At 43.8% G+C, this 16583-nt stretch overlaps 1 protein-coding gene across 4 annotated transcripts in view; it reads left to right on the top strand.

Annotated features, from left to right (window-relative positions):
- radil2a (Ras association and DIL domains 2a) overlaps positions 1–16583 on the top strand; it is a 57242-nt gene that overhangs the window by 17761 nt on the left and 22898 nt on the right. For 3 of the 4 annotated variants that reach the window (XM_070551523.1, XM_070551522.1, XM_070551525.1), the window contains exons 4-7: positions 913–1241; positions 9959–10024; positions 15533–16207; positions 16342–16379. In XM_070551523.1, coding sequence (XP_070407624.1) covers positions 913–1241; positions 9959–10024; positions 15533–16207; positions 16342–16379 — 1108 coding nt within the window. The remainder of the gene's footprint in view (positions 1–912; positions 1242–9958; positions 10025–15532; positions 16208–16341; positions 16380–16583) is intronic. The other variant, XM_015974354.3, reaches the window with a different exon arrangement.

Genomic DNA, 16583 nt, shown 5'->3' with positions numbered 1-16583 from the left:
TGCTCTTATCTGTATTCATTTAAGGGACCCATCACGTCCCTGTGGAGCGTTAAGCTACTGGACAGCTTGTCCAACTGGATCAGGAGCAGCCAGAACTTGGTTTCTGCTCATTGTGTTTGGTTTGGGCTTGTTTGATTCTCATCTCTGTCAGAGCAGCTTTGTTAATGTAGAATTTTAGACTTAAATTTAATAGTGGTTGTATAACTGTCTAAAAGCTAGCAGGCGTTGTGATACCTGATGGTGTTCATAGGTACCAGACCTGAAGTCTCTGTCCATCTAACTAGCTGCCATGTTTCTGGTTTCGTGTTTTCATGGGAAGTTTAGTGTCTCATATGGTCATAATGTTTTACAACTTTGAAAACTAAAAACATTAGTCTGACTCTGCTGTGAATCTCCTCCTCCTCCCCCTCTCAGTGACCAGGAAGCGGCTCTCTGTGGGCTTTAGTGCCCGTTCTGCCAGAGCTGTGCTGAACAAAAGAAAACACCCATTTCCACAGCTGATAAGAGCGGCGGGTGTGAAGCCCGGTTTTGTGGACATTCCTCTGTGCTTAATGGCTCCAGAACAGCTGAATGCTGTTTGTGTTACGTCAGACTGAGTTGCTGTTGGTACAAATGCAGCTTGACTTTACTTTAGTCCTCTGGTTCTGTTGGCTTTGAATCAGATCCGTTTGACTGAATCGTTACTCTGGGATCTGACCGGGGTTCTGGTAATGATGAGCAGACCTGTCCATGGTCAAAGATGACTCAAGTATGATTTACTGCTAGTTTTACAACCACAACATTTTATTTTCTGATGACCTTTAATATAAAAGCAGAGATGAGGTTCTGGTTCTGTTATCAAGCAGGCGTTAGTTTTAGTTTAGAATACATACTTTCCTGTTCAGTTAACTTACAGTCTCGCTGTTGATCCAGGTATTAACGCTCAGGCTCGTAAACTTCAGAGGAACCGCTCCAGAGTTGCCTCCCTGTTTGTGGACAGCAGTGGGGATGATGCAGATGGACTTGGGTTCTGGAGGAGTCTGAGTGAGATGGATCTGTCTGCAATGGGGAAGGAGGCTAGCCGAGCCCAGCAGAGTGCACTCAAAGAGGACCCGGAGGCCGAGGCCGACAAGGAGGTGCTGCGACTGGGTGTGGAGAAAGAAGAGACAGAGAGCAGTGATGACAACACCACCCAGTACTCCATCCACCCTCCGTTTGACTTCCCGTACTTCCTGCTGCTGCAGGGCTACAACCACAGACAGGTACGGACAGGAATGTCCCAGAGCGAAGCTGTAGTGGGGATTCAGACTATCGCATTATTACTTTGTAGTTTTCTGACTTCCTTTCACTGTCAGTTTGGGTTTACCAGACAGTTAATACGAAATGTTACAATACCTAAAGCTAGACGACATTTGCAGTTTGTAAGACTGAATCCAATAGGACAACTGAGGCCAGGCCCTTCCAAGACACACCCATTGTTATGACCAGATCTTGTTTTCCTGTCGGATTTAAGAAGGTAAAAACTGCCGCCACTTAGCAGCTGAGTTTCAGTTACAGTGGGGCAAAAAAGTATTTAGTCAGCCACCGATTGTGCAAGTTCTCCCACTTAAAATGATGACAGAGGTCAGTAATTTACAGCATAGGTACACTTCAACTGTGAGAGACAGAATGTGAAGAACAATCCATGAATTCACATGGCAGGATTTTTAAAGAATTTATTTGTAAATCAGGGTGGAAAATAAGTATTTGGTCAATAACAAAACTTCAATTCAGTACTTTGTAACATAACCTTTGTTGGCAATAACAGAGGTCAAACGATTACTATAGGTCTTTACCAGGTTTGCACACACAGTAGCTGGTATTTTGGCCCATTCCTCCACGCAGATCTTCTCGAGAGCAGTGATGTTTTGGGGCTGTCGCCGAGCAACACGGACTTTCAACTCCCTCCACAGATTTTCTATGGGGTTGAGGTCTGGAGATTGGCTAGGCCACTCCAGGACTTTCAAATGCTTCTTACGGAGCCACTCCTTTGTTGCCCGGGTGGTGTGTTTGGGATCATTGTCGTGTTGAAAGACCCAGCCACGTTTCATCTTCAAAGCTCTCACTGATGGAAGAAGGTTTTGGCTCAGAATCTCACGATACATGGCCCTATTCATTCTATCCTTAACACGGATCAGTCGTCCTGTCCCCTTAGCAGAAAAACAGCCCCAAAGCATGATGTTCCCACCCCCATGCTTCACAGTAGGTATGGTGTTCTTGGTGTTCTTCCTCCAAACACGACGAGTTGAGTTTATACCAAAAAGTTCTACTTTGGTTTCATCTGACCACATGACATTCTCCCAATCCTCTGCTGTATCATCCATGTGCTCTCTGGCAAACTTCAGACAGGCCTGGACATGCACTGGCTTCAGCAGCTGAACACGTCTGGCACTGCAGGATTTGATTCCCTGCCGTTGTAGTGTGTTACTGATGGTGACCTTTGTTACTGTGGTCCCAGCTCTCTGCAGGTCATTCACCAGGTCCCCCCGTGTGGTTCTGGGATTCTTGCTCACCGTTCTCATGATCATTTTGACCCCACGGGATGAGATCTTGCGTGGAGCCCCAGATCGAGGGAGATTATCAGTGGTCTTGTATGTCTTCCATTTTCTGATAATTGCTCCCACAGTTGAGTTTTTCACACCAAGCTGCTTGCCTATTGTAGATTCACTCTTCCCAGTCTGGTGCAGGTCTACAATTCTTTTCCTGGTGTCCTTTGAAAGCTCTTTGGTCTTAGCCATAGTGGAGTTTGGAGTCTGACTGTTTGAGGCTGTGGACAGCTGTCTTTTATACAGATAATGAGTTCAAACAGGTGCCATTAATACAGGTAACGAGTGGAGGACAGAAAAGCTTCTTAAAGAAGACGTTACAGGTCTGTGAGAGCCAGAGATTTTCCTTGTTTGAAGTGACCAAATACTTATTTTCCACCCTGAGTAACAAATAAATTCTTTAAAAATCCTGCCATGTGAATTCATGGATTTTTTTTCACATTTTGTCTCTCACAGTTGAAGTGTACCTATGATGAAAATTACTGACCTCTGTCATCATTTTAAGTGGGAGAACTTGCACAATCGGTGGCTGACTAAATACTTTTTTGCCCCACTGTACATCACACATAAAAAATGAAGTAAATGTTTATAAATTCTCAGCAAAAAATTGATATTCTGCTTTTAAACATCGATTTTAGTATGATAACATGAATTATTACAATATTCCACACAATCCAATATCCCAGTCTTACCACTGCGTTGACCTTTGTGTGTTTAAAGGGAACTAGGCAGTTTTGGCTTGCTTTTAGTACCCCCTAGTGTCCTTTTGTAGAACCAAAAGCAAATTTTATCGCCTCACTGTGTGGTCATCTTTTTTAACTCGTAATCTAACAGCTGAAATGTCTCCCCAGCCTTCCTTAGTGTCTACAGGAGTGATTTATCACTAAATTACTGTATTTTCCAGTGTATAAGTCGCTCCGGAGTATAAGTCACACCAGCCATAAAATGTATAATGAAGAAGAAAAAAACATATAAAAGTCACATTTTGGGGGGAAATGTTATTATTTTTCTTACAAAATCTGAGACCAAGCATTCCACATTGCAAGACAAGTACCGGTAACAATAACAGAATAAATAACCAGGGCGCAGCAGTGCACCACGGTCTCCAGCAGAGGATGGCGGTGTTTGAAACCCTCCCAGCGAGACAGGGGAGCTCATTCCTGGGTCGGCGCTGCCCGGCCCGCAGCAGCTCGCCACAGGCTCCAGCAGGTGATGGCGGGGCAGAGGAGCTGGTCCGGAGCCGGTCCGCAGCAGCGCGGTATACATAATTTGGTATATACAGTAAATCGCTCCAGAGTATAAGCCACAGGACCAGCCAGACTATGAAAAAAAAGTGACTTATAGTCTGGAAAATACGGTAAACAGATCAGCTGTGTTCATCATCTAAAGCATGCAGGAAACATGCTGGAACCAGACTGCAGCTCCATGTATGAGCCTGCTCCACACTCTGTTCGTGTCTTAACCTCTTGTGTCCTTTAGCCACCAGACCCGCTAGATCCTCTCAGTCGCACTCTTGGCTAACTGATACCCTCTGGTCTCTATGCACCAATCTCAGAGCTGCTGAATGGAAATGGCACAAAACGAAAGATCCCGCTGATCTATCAAAATCCTAGGCATTACTGTCCTCATTCTCTGCCAGCATCACTGATGCTAAGAAAACCTAGCCTGGCAAGCCAGACTATAATTTGGTCTAGTTAACTAGGCTAAAGAAAACCTTCTACACTGACTAAATTCTCAGCTCTACTGACACTCAGAGACTATTTTCGACATTTACAACTCTACTTAACCTTCCACTTCCGCCACCTGCCAACAATCTATCAGCAGACACCTTTGCCTTATTCTTCACTGAGAAAGTGGCAGCTATTAGTGTAGCGTCCAACAATGGTCAGTTTAGGTACTGCCATGTTGCGGGTGTGGATGACGGCGGACCACGTGTGGAAGAGCTGACAGGAGGCAAAAATGCAGGCTCGGATAAAGTAAAAATGGGTTTAATTGCAGAGCGGGAACGACAGAACAAAACAACGCTGACAACAAACAATGATCCGACCAAGGCTGATACAAGAAGGGAGGTATAAATACACAAGGGAACATCAGGAACACATGGGCAGGTTAACAAGGGGCAGGTGACACAAATAAAAACTAATCAGGAGGCAGGAGAGAGTCACAGTCAGGGAGGCTGGAGCAGATTGTGACAGGTACAGCCTGACCTTTTACCATCTATTCAACATCTGGCCAGAAAGGAGACACAACATTGCCTGTGCTCCTTTTACATGAGTCTGCCTTCACGCCAGCTGGGATTCACAGACTCTGCTAGTCTGAAAGATAAACAATGACTTTCTTTCCCCAAGGTCTCATCTGTCTGCCTCCAGAAGAAAGAACTCCAGTTCCAATCAGTTGCTAAATTTAAGAATGATTTAATAAATCAATATGAACTGCTTCTATGACTTATAATCTAGATAATCATTAAATAAACATTTGTTTATTACTACTTATAATAATTATAGTATAATGAAATGCTTCATTAATGCAAGTGGTGCTCGCTGCAGAACCACAAAGGCGGAGCTGCACCAGAGTCAGCCCCGCCCATTCCATCAGAGTCAGTCCAATTCCCTCCAGTTGTCAGACTTGATAGCATTCTGGAACCAAAGAGGGTGTTATAGCTAAAAAATGCAAGATTGAGGACGGAGTTGAGAAGTTAATTGAACAGTTTTTGTAAAGGTTAATGAAAAATCGAACTTTTGGAACTTTTTACCAGGTTATATTGTTATTTCCTCATAAGAAACACGCCAAAGCCATTTTTGGCCTCATTCATGCATTTTCCTCCCATCTCAGCTTCAATTTGGACTCCTCCCCCGAAGCGGGTCTGGTCTTGGTTCTGAAATCTGGATATTCTGTGAATTTTCTGACAAATTATTTCTGAAATGACTTCTAGTGAGACACCGGCAGAAAAACCATACATCCCATCTACAAAGACACGCTGGATGGCACAATTACTTGTAACGCCACATGCTTTTTATCAAATGTGGTGGTGAAGTGGTTATGGAGTCACATTCACATGCAGTTTTGCGCAGGTTCGCCTCCCGGTAACGGAAGTACGTAGGTAGTTTAAAACCCTTTTTCTTCATTTCTAGCTACACTTGCCAGTACTATGTTTACAACAATTTACTGGTATACCGTTTAAAATATAATGACTGTGTTTTATTTTTTTAATTTATTTGTTTATTTAGCCAGTGTGAGTCCATTTGTGAGCAGAGTTTCAACTAAAATGCTGTTTAGGAACGACCAAATTCAAAGAACTTTTAGAGACATAAATATTTTGCTGAAAATAAACATTACAACTAAAATATAAACAAATGAAATGTTTCAGCTGGCTAAATACTGTAGATAGCTGCCGACCCCACCGAGAGGCGAACCAACATCAGCTGAGGGGAAAGCAAATCTTAAGTCAGACGATATTGCCACTGGACTACCAGAACACTTTCGAGCCTTAAATGCTGTTGTACCCAGCTTTTGTTGGAGCGGCTGTGGGCAGATATTCGCTAAAAGAAATCTTTTCATTTTGAGATATATTCAGGCTTTGTCATGTGGCAAGTTATATTCTTCTTGTTTAATTGGAGCATAGAACATAGCATTAACAACTGTAAACTAGTAACAGCCGTCATTCAGGTGGGTCAGGTTAGTTTGCTATAAAGTTGAAAAACAAAAACAGAAGTCAGTGGGCTAGGCTGAGTTTTCGTGAATGGGCGGGGCTGACTGGTGCAGCTCCGCCTTTGTAGTTCTGCAGCAAGCACCCTCTCCATTAATCTGTGCACACTGAATGGATTTATATTATGTGTGTCTACTAGAACCTGCCATGTGTTCAACATGTTTTGACGGCAAGGTCCTCACACCTGCATCCACATAATAACAAGTATTGTTAAGTTAAGACTACAACACATAACTTGTTTTTTTTTTACCAGTCAGGCTTTCCGATATCAATGAGGGCGTGTTTCTGAGTTCTCTTGGTAAAACATCTCCAAACTTGTCAGCCTCTGATTGGCTGTGCAAATCATTACAGCTAAACCTTAAAACTAGATCATTCTGAGAGATTCGACAGTTCTAGAGAATCGCTCAGACCGGCCATCTGTAGCAAAACCTCTTTAACCATCAAAGATTTTGACACATCGTCAAAACCTTTTTGCACCTGCGAAGCTGATGAGCAAACAGTTCCTGCAGAAACAAAGCTAAGATTATTAGACTCCTTAAGAGTCCGCCAGATGCACGGTTCCATCCTGACTGTTGTGACCCGAGACATCTCTGGACTGAAGAGTCGGTACCACGGTATTCTACAGCCCTCCGGTGCCAGCGGTCAGCCGCCCCCCACGACTTTCAGATCCACCAAGAGGGTCTCCCCAAAACGGGTGAAATATACATGACAGATTGCGTCTGATGTTCTTCTGATGATAACAACTTTATAGCTTAGAGCAAACTAAATTCTTTTCACCAGAACTCAGCTTATTTTGATAAGGAAGCTCTGACTGATATCGCATTCACACATAGGTTCCTTCAGCACGTTTAGTTGCATCCACTCACAGTAAATGCTTAGTTAATTAGTCATGCTTTAAATTGTTTGTAAAATATGTTCTTACTTTTATAAACCTGACTCTTTCTTGAAGTAACACGAAGCGTGGTTGATCACTGAAAAAGCAAAGAACCTAGATCTTCTGAATTAAATCCTAGAATCTTCTGATTAATTACAATAAAGACCTCGCAGGTTAATATTTTATATGTATATAGACTATTACGTCTTCCTGGTCATAACAGATAAAATCATCAATTTGCCTCCGCTACATAAGCAATACTGAACTTGCCAACTTGCCTGAACCTTCGCTACTACAAAGTATTTCTAGACCGACCATCAGAAGCCCAACTGCATCATTTTCTTCATTTACCCCTCTCACTGAGAACTGTGTGTCCAAACTTCTCACATGTAGCTGCCCTACTACATACCCATTCGACCCCATTCCGACAAAGCTGCTCCAATCTATTGCTCCTACAGTAGCCGCAGCAGTCACACATGTAATTATTGCTTCACTGACATCTGGTCTGTTTCCCACCTCTCTCGACCGTGCTCAGGTTAAACCGCTGCTAAAAAAAAAACCTTCCCTTCCTCCAAATAATGTAGAGAACTACCGACCTATCTCTCTCCTCCTGTTCCTGTCTAAAATTACTGAAAGGGCGGCCTTCAAGCAGACGACAGGACACCTCTCACAAAACTGTCTGCTTGACCCATACCAATCTAGGTTCAAATCCTGAGTACTTATCCTGCTTGATATCGGCTGCATTTTACACTGTCAACCATGGCTTCCTTTAGTCCACACTCTCAAGCATGGGCATCATAGAGAAAGCACACTCCTGGCTTGAATCGTACCTGACAGGATGATCTGTCAGTGTATCTTGGCTCGGACAGTCTTCTGCTGTTCACCATTTTGTCACATGAGTCCCCCAGGGCTCTGCACACAGACCTATTCTCTTTGCCCTATACACCACCTCACTGGGTGAGATCATTAGATTGCATGGTTTCTCCTACCACTGCTATGCCAACAACACCCAGCTCTATCTGTCATTCCCACTGGATGACCTCACAGTCTCTGAACGAATCTCAGACCATCTTTCTGACATATCAAGATGGATGAAATCCCACCATCTCCAACTCAACCTCTCTAAAACTGACCTACTTGTCATCCCAGCGAAACCATCCATACAGCACAATATCTCAATCCAAAATGATTTTCTATCTCTGGCTCTTTCAAAGGCAGTTCGAAATGTGGGTTTTGTGATTGATGTCCAGCTGACCTTTAAAGACCGCGTTGCCTCTGTCGCTTGTCCATGCCACTTTGCACTGTATAACATACGAAAGATCAGACCATACCTAACACAACATGCCACCCAGCTCCTGGTGCAATCTACTGTCATCTCCCGCCTCGATTACTGCAATACCCTTCTAACTGGTCTTCCAGGCTGTACTGTGAGACCTCTTCATATGGTCCAGAATGCAGCGGTGCATCTGATCTTCAATCAGCCTATAAGAGCACATGTCATCTGTCTGTTCACTGAGCTCCATTGGCTACCGTTAGCTACACGCATCAAATTCAAATCGCTAGCATTAGCATACAAAGTCCTGGATGGTACCCATCTACCTGAATCCTCTTGCAAAGGCTTGCGTCACGGCTCAGCCACTCTGGTCATCAAAGGATCATCAGGTAGCAGTGCCTACCCAACTCTCAGGACAATCCAGACTCTTTTTGTGTGTTGATCCACAGATGTGGAATGACCTACCAAGCACTGCCAGAACATGGGCGTCATTGTCCATTTTAAAGAAATTCCTGAAGACTCAGCTCTTCAGAGAGCATCTTCTAAACTAGGACCCTCCCAGCACCCGTCCCCAACTCTACTGTCCACACCATGTTCACTTCCCTCCATCAATGATTATGCTGCCTCACTGCCTCTAAGATTGACTGAATAATGTTTGCTGTTAGCCTCAAGGGCAACCTGCTGGCTTGATTATCACGTGTAAGTTGCTTTGGACAAAAGGGTCTGCTAAAAATATAAATAAACATGTATGTTAGCTCAATCTTTTCCACGTCCTAACAGAGCGGCTCGCCACTCTGAAGTTGCAAATGTAGTATTCTGGTCACAGGGCGCGATAGGGGATTTGTGGCCTTTTTTCAGGCATGTGTGGGAAAAAGTCAGACTATAGCACCTATAAGTTGTATATAAGTGGCCTGTATTTGTATAGTGCCTTCTAGGGTTTTACAACCCCCAAGGCGCTTTACACCACAATCAGTCATTCACTCACTCACACACATTTACACTCTGGCGGTGATGAGCTACCATGTAGCCACAGCTGATGGAGGCAAGGCCGCTGGGTTAAGTGGGTTAAGTGTCCTGCCCGTGGACATGACAGCAATTGCCTGAGTGGGAGGCCATCCCACAACTTTCCAGTTTTGAGATGAGCACTTAACTGCTCTGCCACTGCCATCCATATACAGTTGTGGTCAGAAGTTTCCTTACACTTGTAAAAAATATAATATAATGGCTCTACTGAGTGTTGGGTATTTTTATAAATGTACCTTTTTGAGGCGTAAAAGATGCCCATTACACATCATGCATCTCTGTGTTGGCTGTTCATGAAAAGGTTGAACAAGGATGTTGATTGAGAAAACTCTGTACCTCTGCAACTTGAGAAGGCCCGCCTTCTCCCCCATCCTTTGCTTGAATAAAACCACTGAAGACTCTGAGAACTGCCTGTCAGCTAGCTCTGGAGAGAGTTATGTGTCATTTCGGTGATCTCCCCCTCATTTGGCTAATTCAGTGTAAAATGTCTTCCTTGTTGTCATGTGTGTTTATTTCAGGTTCCAGGGTTATGGAGGTTAAATATTATCTACCAGATAATTGAAGAATGGAGGTATACAGAGCAGGTGAGGAGAAAGCTTTGAGGCTGGAGCAGAGTGGGGGCTGGTTGAGCCACACACATGGACATGGGGCCTGGTTGAGCCACACACATGGACATGGGGCCTGGTTGAGCCACACACATGGACATGGGGCCTGGTTGAGCCACACACATGGACATTACAAATAATCAATTTACTCTCTCTCTCTCTTCGGGTGTGTCGTCCTTTAAGGTAATATGGGATAAAATCAAATTACCTATCACTGAGTGTCCCGTTATTTCTAAAACTCAGATTTTTCTCTGATAGAGTGATTGGAAACGATACTTCTTTGTCACAAAAAACATTCATGAAGTTTGGTTCTTTAATGTCTTTATTATGGGTTAACAGAGAAAAGTGACCACATTTGCTGGGTCACAAATATACATACAGCAGTGCTAATATTTGGTTACATGTCCCTTAGCCATTTTCACTTCAATTAGGCACTTTTGGTAGCCATCCACAAGCTTCTGGCAAGCTTCTGGTTGAATCTTTGACCACTCCTCTTGACAGAATTGGTGAAGTTCAGTTAAATTTGATGGCTTTCTGACATGGACTTGTTTCTTCAGCACTGTCCACATGTTTTCAATGGGGTTTAAGTCAGGACTTTGGGAAGGCCATTCTAAAACCCTTATTCTAGCCTGATTTAGCCATTCCTTTACCACTTTTGATGTGTGTTTGGGGTCATTGTCCTGTTGGAACACCCAACTGCACCCAAGACCCAACCTTCGTGCTGATGATTTTAGGTTATGTTGAAGAATGTGAAGGTAATCCTCCGTCTTCATCATCCCATTTACTCTCTGTAAAGCACCAGTTCCATTGGCAGCAAAACAGCCCCACAGCATAATATTCCCACCACCATGCTTGACTGTAGGCATGGTGTTCTTGGGGTTAAAGGCCTCACCTTTTCTCCTCCAAACATATTGCTTGGCATTGTGGCCAAAAAGCTTGATTTTCGTTTCATCTGACCACAGAACTTTCCTCCAGAAAGTCTTATCTTTGTCCATGTGATCAGTAGCAAACTTCAGTCGAGCCTTAAGGTGCCGCTTTTGGAGCAAGGGCTTCCTTCTTGCACGGCAGCCTCTCAGTCCATGGAGATGCAAAACACGTTTGACTGTGGACAATGACACCTGTGTTCCAGCAGCTTCTAATTCTTGGCAGATCTGCTTTTTGGTGATTCTTGGTTCACTCTTTACCCTCCTGACCAATTTTCTCTCAGCAGCAGGTGATAGCTTGCGTTTTCTTCCTGATCTTGGCAGTGATGAAACAGTGCCATGCACCTTATACTTACAAACAATTGTTTGCACTGTTGCTCTTGGGACCTGCAGCTGCTTTGAAATGGCCCCAAGTGACTTTCCTGACTTGTTCAAGTCAATAATTCACTTTTTCAGATCCATGCTGAGCTCCTTTGACTTTCCCATTGTAGCGTTTGTGGGCGTTTGTATCCAATGAGCCCTATTTACCTGGCCTAAGAGAAGTCACCAGCTGTAGTCACTCGTAATCACTCACAAGAAGTTAAGAGGCCATGCTATGAAGCTCAGTTCACTGACACGTTTCTAAGTCACCAAAATTGCTAGTTCATGTTGCTGTATGTATATTTGTGACCCAGCAAATGTGATCACTTTTCTCTGTTAACCCATAATAAAGACATTAAAGAACCAAACTTCATGAATGTTTTTTGTGACAAAGAAGTATCTGTTCCAATCACTCTATCAGAGAAAAATCTGAGTTTTAGAAATAACGGGACACTCAGTAGAGCCATTATATTATATTTTTTACAAGTGTATGTAAACCTCTGACCATAACTGTATAACACATACTGTGTGTGTGAGTCAGCAGGCAGATTTCCACGAGTCCATCTGACATCTGATTCATGTGTCAATCTTAAAAAAAGATGGTTGAACTTGAAAATCAGTTTGAATTTAAGAACAAGTGAATGACGCAAACATACATTTTTATATTGTTTAAGTAGTTGGTCCTGTAGACCAGAGGAAGTGGAGCTCCTGAGGATTCTCCTAGCAGTGTGTTTACAGAAGACTTAAAGCAGCTTAACTGTGACAAGGCGTCAGAGTGTTGGATTGGGCACCTCCCGTCATGGAAAACATCCCAGCTCTGGTTCTGAGGTGGAGGAAATAGAAGCAGCAGATCTATTTTAACTGCGTCTAACCCACAGGATGAGCCGTCTGTGATCCCATGCCAACAGAGGGATGACTTTACCACAAACCTTGTCAGCACGTTCAGTTAAACACAGACAGAGCTGAGACTGTACATGAGCCCAGACTACTGGAACAGAGTCTGTACTTGTTTTTAGATGCCACTGGTCCTGAAACAACTCAGAACTCACATCAGACCCAAGTTGTGGTTTATTCTCAGCTTGTCCCAAGAACAGAAACCTTCTTCTTCTCCTGCTGGAGGAGATGGAGGACTGGTACTAGCTCTGCAGCTCTGAGACTTCAACCCAAACCCAACTAGAAGAAACTACGGGTCTGCGTTTTCTCACCGGTCATAAACGGGAACTGAAAGCTGAAGTTTTTAACTCTGTTGTCACAGATCGACCAGAGGAACTAAACACTTGAATCTTCTGCTAACTACCGTAATTTCCGGACTATAGAGCGCACCTCAATATAAGCTGCACCGGGCTAAAAGCCGCAGATGTCTACTGAATTGAAAACGTAGTTTAACTGAACGTAACTGAACTGATCAGCGTCAAACAAAACAGAAAAGTTATTGATTAGTTTATTCATCGTCCTCCTGCGCACTGAAACCACTGAAGTCCTCTTCTTCAGTGTTGGAGTTGAAGAGCCTCAGAAGAGCTGCGTCACACACCTTTTCTGTAACGATGTCAGTGTCGCTGTCTTCATGACCGAGGGCCCGTGGAAGTTCCCTAAACCAAAACTATTTCTGTTCACACTCTTGGGACCACATAGGTCAATGCGCGTTTGCGAACTATGGACCTCGTACATCACCGCGTGCTCCATAAACTGAACTGTATGGCCGGCGGTGAGATGCCTTTGTGTCCCCTCGTGGAGTTAACCGCCCACCGACCTTCCTCCTTCTACACTACTACCTCTCGCATGGACGACATCATCATTGCGTACCACCTGCGTGAGTGGCTTCTTCTCGTTATGCGCGTTGGGGACTATCCCGTTTCCTATCCTCTTTGTGCCTGACAAAGACAAAGACCAAAGGCGCCAGGATCCAAGACAAAGACCAAAGACAAAGGCGTCCAAGGAGACCAACGTCCTAAGGGACAGACCCACCTGTGCTTCCGACAATCAAGTCGACCTACGTTCATGAGGAACAAACCCATCTGTGCTTCCGACGATCGAGCTTTGGGCGCGATCCCCGAAACCAAAAGGGGGAATGTTGAGGGTCTGACCTCATGAGGAAATTACTATGCAGTGATTTTCTCCAAAATGACTGTGCTTAAATTGCTCTGAAAAGCAAATAACCACATCAGCGCCAAGAAACTTCATTTCCCATGATGCTTTGCACACGGAAGCATTGGGATGATGTCACCGCCTAGTACCAGAAACACGTTCTGCGCATGTGCGGGAAGCCGTGGAGCTTTTCCCGCGAACTAAGACCATAAATCTTCAGCAGAGACAAAGAAACCTTGTTCTTTTGCCCAGGATACCTGGCGGTAAGGACACGCTTGTCAACGCTCCGACTCCCTTGAGCACGCGGAAGCTCTAATTGCCCAAGTTGAGCCCACGGAACTGCTGGAAACTAAACTGCAAGCCCATCAGATCTGCTCGTTTCTGCTCCCCTCCAGCTGATGTTTGAGGACACAGAACTGCGGAGGAAAGCAACAACTCCATCAAGCACGCTGTAAGTTATAACTCAGCACAGAAAGAAACTTTGCTGTCTCTGTCCAGCCCGTGGAGAAACACTCGTGAACGCCAAACAACGGAGAAAGCATCAAACCGACGGACGACGCCGAAAGCTGCGGAGAAACACGGAGAACCGTCAAATCAAAGAGGGAGGGACGCCTCGCTCTTCTGGTGATCAGCAACTCATCTCTTTCTCTCTCTCCTTCTTCTTCCGTTAACTCGTCCAGAATAAGCAATAAAACCGCACTATTGCTTAAAAAGTAGCTTCGTGTTTTCCTCTTTCGTCCCAAACACGTCCGTCGGGTCATTTTGAAAGAATAAACTGCTTATTGATCATTGTTTGGTATCTTAAAATGGTTTCTGTCATGGCCAGGCTGAAACTAAAAGATATTAATTTGTGATTAATCTTTTGTGTTGTTTCATGATCTTTTGAAATGTTTTGAGTGATTTAAGGTTAAGTTACTACTGATTCTAAGTGCTTTGGAAGTTAAAGTGCAAGTTGCCACCCACACTTTAGCCAGACAAAGGGGTCAGCCATCTTGTATTCAAGACTCCATTTTGAATCCATACACACGCACACACACACACACACACACACACACACACACACACACACTACTCCTTTGTGAGAACAAAGGACCCCATTCATACATCCTCCATCACATGCAAACACATCCATCTTCAATCATATCACACGGTTATTATTCATCTATTCCACTGTTTATTCATTTGACAAATTGTTAATTAAATGTTATAAAATTCAGATTTTTGTGTCCAGTAGCTTTGTTGTGTCGAAGAGAAGTCTCTGCTCCGAGGATTCTACGAACTTCAAGAAAGACTGATAAGAGTTTTGGATTCATTTCCCTTTCTAATTAAAGGGTGGTGCCCCGAAGATATCTAAGAATATCTTAATTAATTAATAAATCAGTAAATAGTTCCATATTTACAGAATTTATTGAAGAATCCAAAAGTAAGTTAAAGCTTACGAATTGTTCGCTCCTAATAACCCCAACAACACAATAAATGACCAAAATACAAAACATCTCAACAATTTCACACGCTGGAACGAGCGTGTATGCAGTGATTTTGAGTCTAAAATACATCTTTAATGGATAAGCGTCATCTCTGATGAGCAGTGTAAGATCAGCCAGTCCACCTAATGCTGCCTGGCTGTAACATCACAGATGATAATCTGTCATCCCCTGGGAAACGCTCCGAGTGGTGACCCGAGGTCACTGACATCACCTGTAATCCCGGGCCCTTCTTGTCCCGCCTCGTGCTGCCGGGTGTATTTATACCAGCTGATCCTGGTGCTGTTTACATCCACACAGTTCTGATCCAGAGTCTTACATGAGCAAATATATCCCATAATACATTCTGACAGACGCAGTGTTTACTGTAAAGAAAGAAATTAGGAGGAAAACAAATGTTGACATGTTAGAATCATCAGTGATTTCAGCTTCTTCAATAAGAACGAGTTTTTCCTTGTTTACGGTGAAATGAAGTGTTTTCAGGACTTTTGTAAATTAGTTGTGTGTTTCAAGCCTCTTTAGATGTTAGCTTAATTATTTTCATAATATTTCATTAAAGTTTAGTTGATTTATTAAAAACAAATGCTGGGTTTTGCTGTTGATAGGAAGACTAAACGTTTCTTGATGTTTCTCAGGATTTTGTCATCTATTTAATGAGTGGGACCACCACCGTCTTCGGCTGCTGCAGGGAGCACAGTAACGGAGAAGACGAGGAGAGGTTAAAGGTGGACATCCTTCTGTTTGCTCCTGATGTGTTACCACAGCATTGCTGTGTGCGGCGCCTAGACTCCAACTCCCAAACATCCACAGGAAAACACAAACAAACGTTGACGATGTTGAAGCCGCTCCACGGTGCTGCTGTGACCAGGAACGGCTTCCTGCTGAACGAGGAAGTAGAGCTAAATCCTGGGGATTTGATTGGTTTAGGAAAACACTATCTGTTTATGTTTAAAGATCCTATGAGCGGATCCGTTAACAGTCCATCTTGGATGTCAAGACTATGTCCAAACTCTGACTCATGCTCCTCATGTGGCTCCTCTGCCCTCATGAACGGGTTTCAGAGGAAACCATCACCTCGTCGCTGGAGAGATCCGGAAGGCACCCAGGCTTCGTTCAGCTACGAGCTGGAGCAGGAGGAAAGAGTCCTTCAGGAGATCCTTGACATGGTGGACCCCAGCAGGGATGACCCAAAGCTGATGCCTGCTTTCCTCCTGATCCTCTGCATTCAGCACTCGGCGTCCACGTTTGAGTTAGTCCACTTCAGACAGCTGCTGCTCAGGATAGCCAGTCAGATCCAGCTTGTTGCGTGGGTGAATATCAAACTCTTCTTTAATTAGATAGCCCAAGATTTGTGTACAGATATAAATCACCGTCTGAATTTATCACCAACTAATTAAAAATGATTGTGAGTGCATAACACAAATATTTAACATGAACTTTTCAGGAGGAGACGAAGAAACTCGCTGCCATCCAGCCAGAAACGTGAGTCTCACCTGCTGCTGTGATGCTACATGCCACACAAACTTCAGAGACCATCTAACAACCTCTATTAATGACATCTAATTATCTAGTTACAGAAACGGCCCAAAACTCTATTAATGACGTGACACGTTTCAGCACATTCGTCTGACCTCTCTCTCTCTAATTCTTTAGTGAACTAACTGGTCCTTTCACTGAAGTGAGTTG

This window comes from Nothobranchius furzeri, chromosome 5 (genome assembly GCF_043380555.1).
Source record: "Nothobranchius furzeri strain GRZ-AD chromosome 5, NfurGRZ-RIMD1, whole genome shotgun sequence".
Lineage (NCBI taxonomy): Eukaryota > Metazoa > Chordata > Actinopteri > Cyprinodontiformes > Nothobranchiidae > Nothobranchius > Nothobranchius furzeri.
Note: the sequence above shows the minus strand (reverse complement) of the source record. Positions and strands in the feature narration are given on the sequence as shown.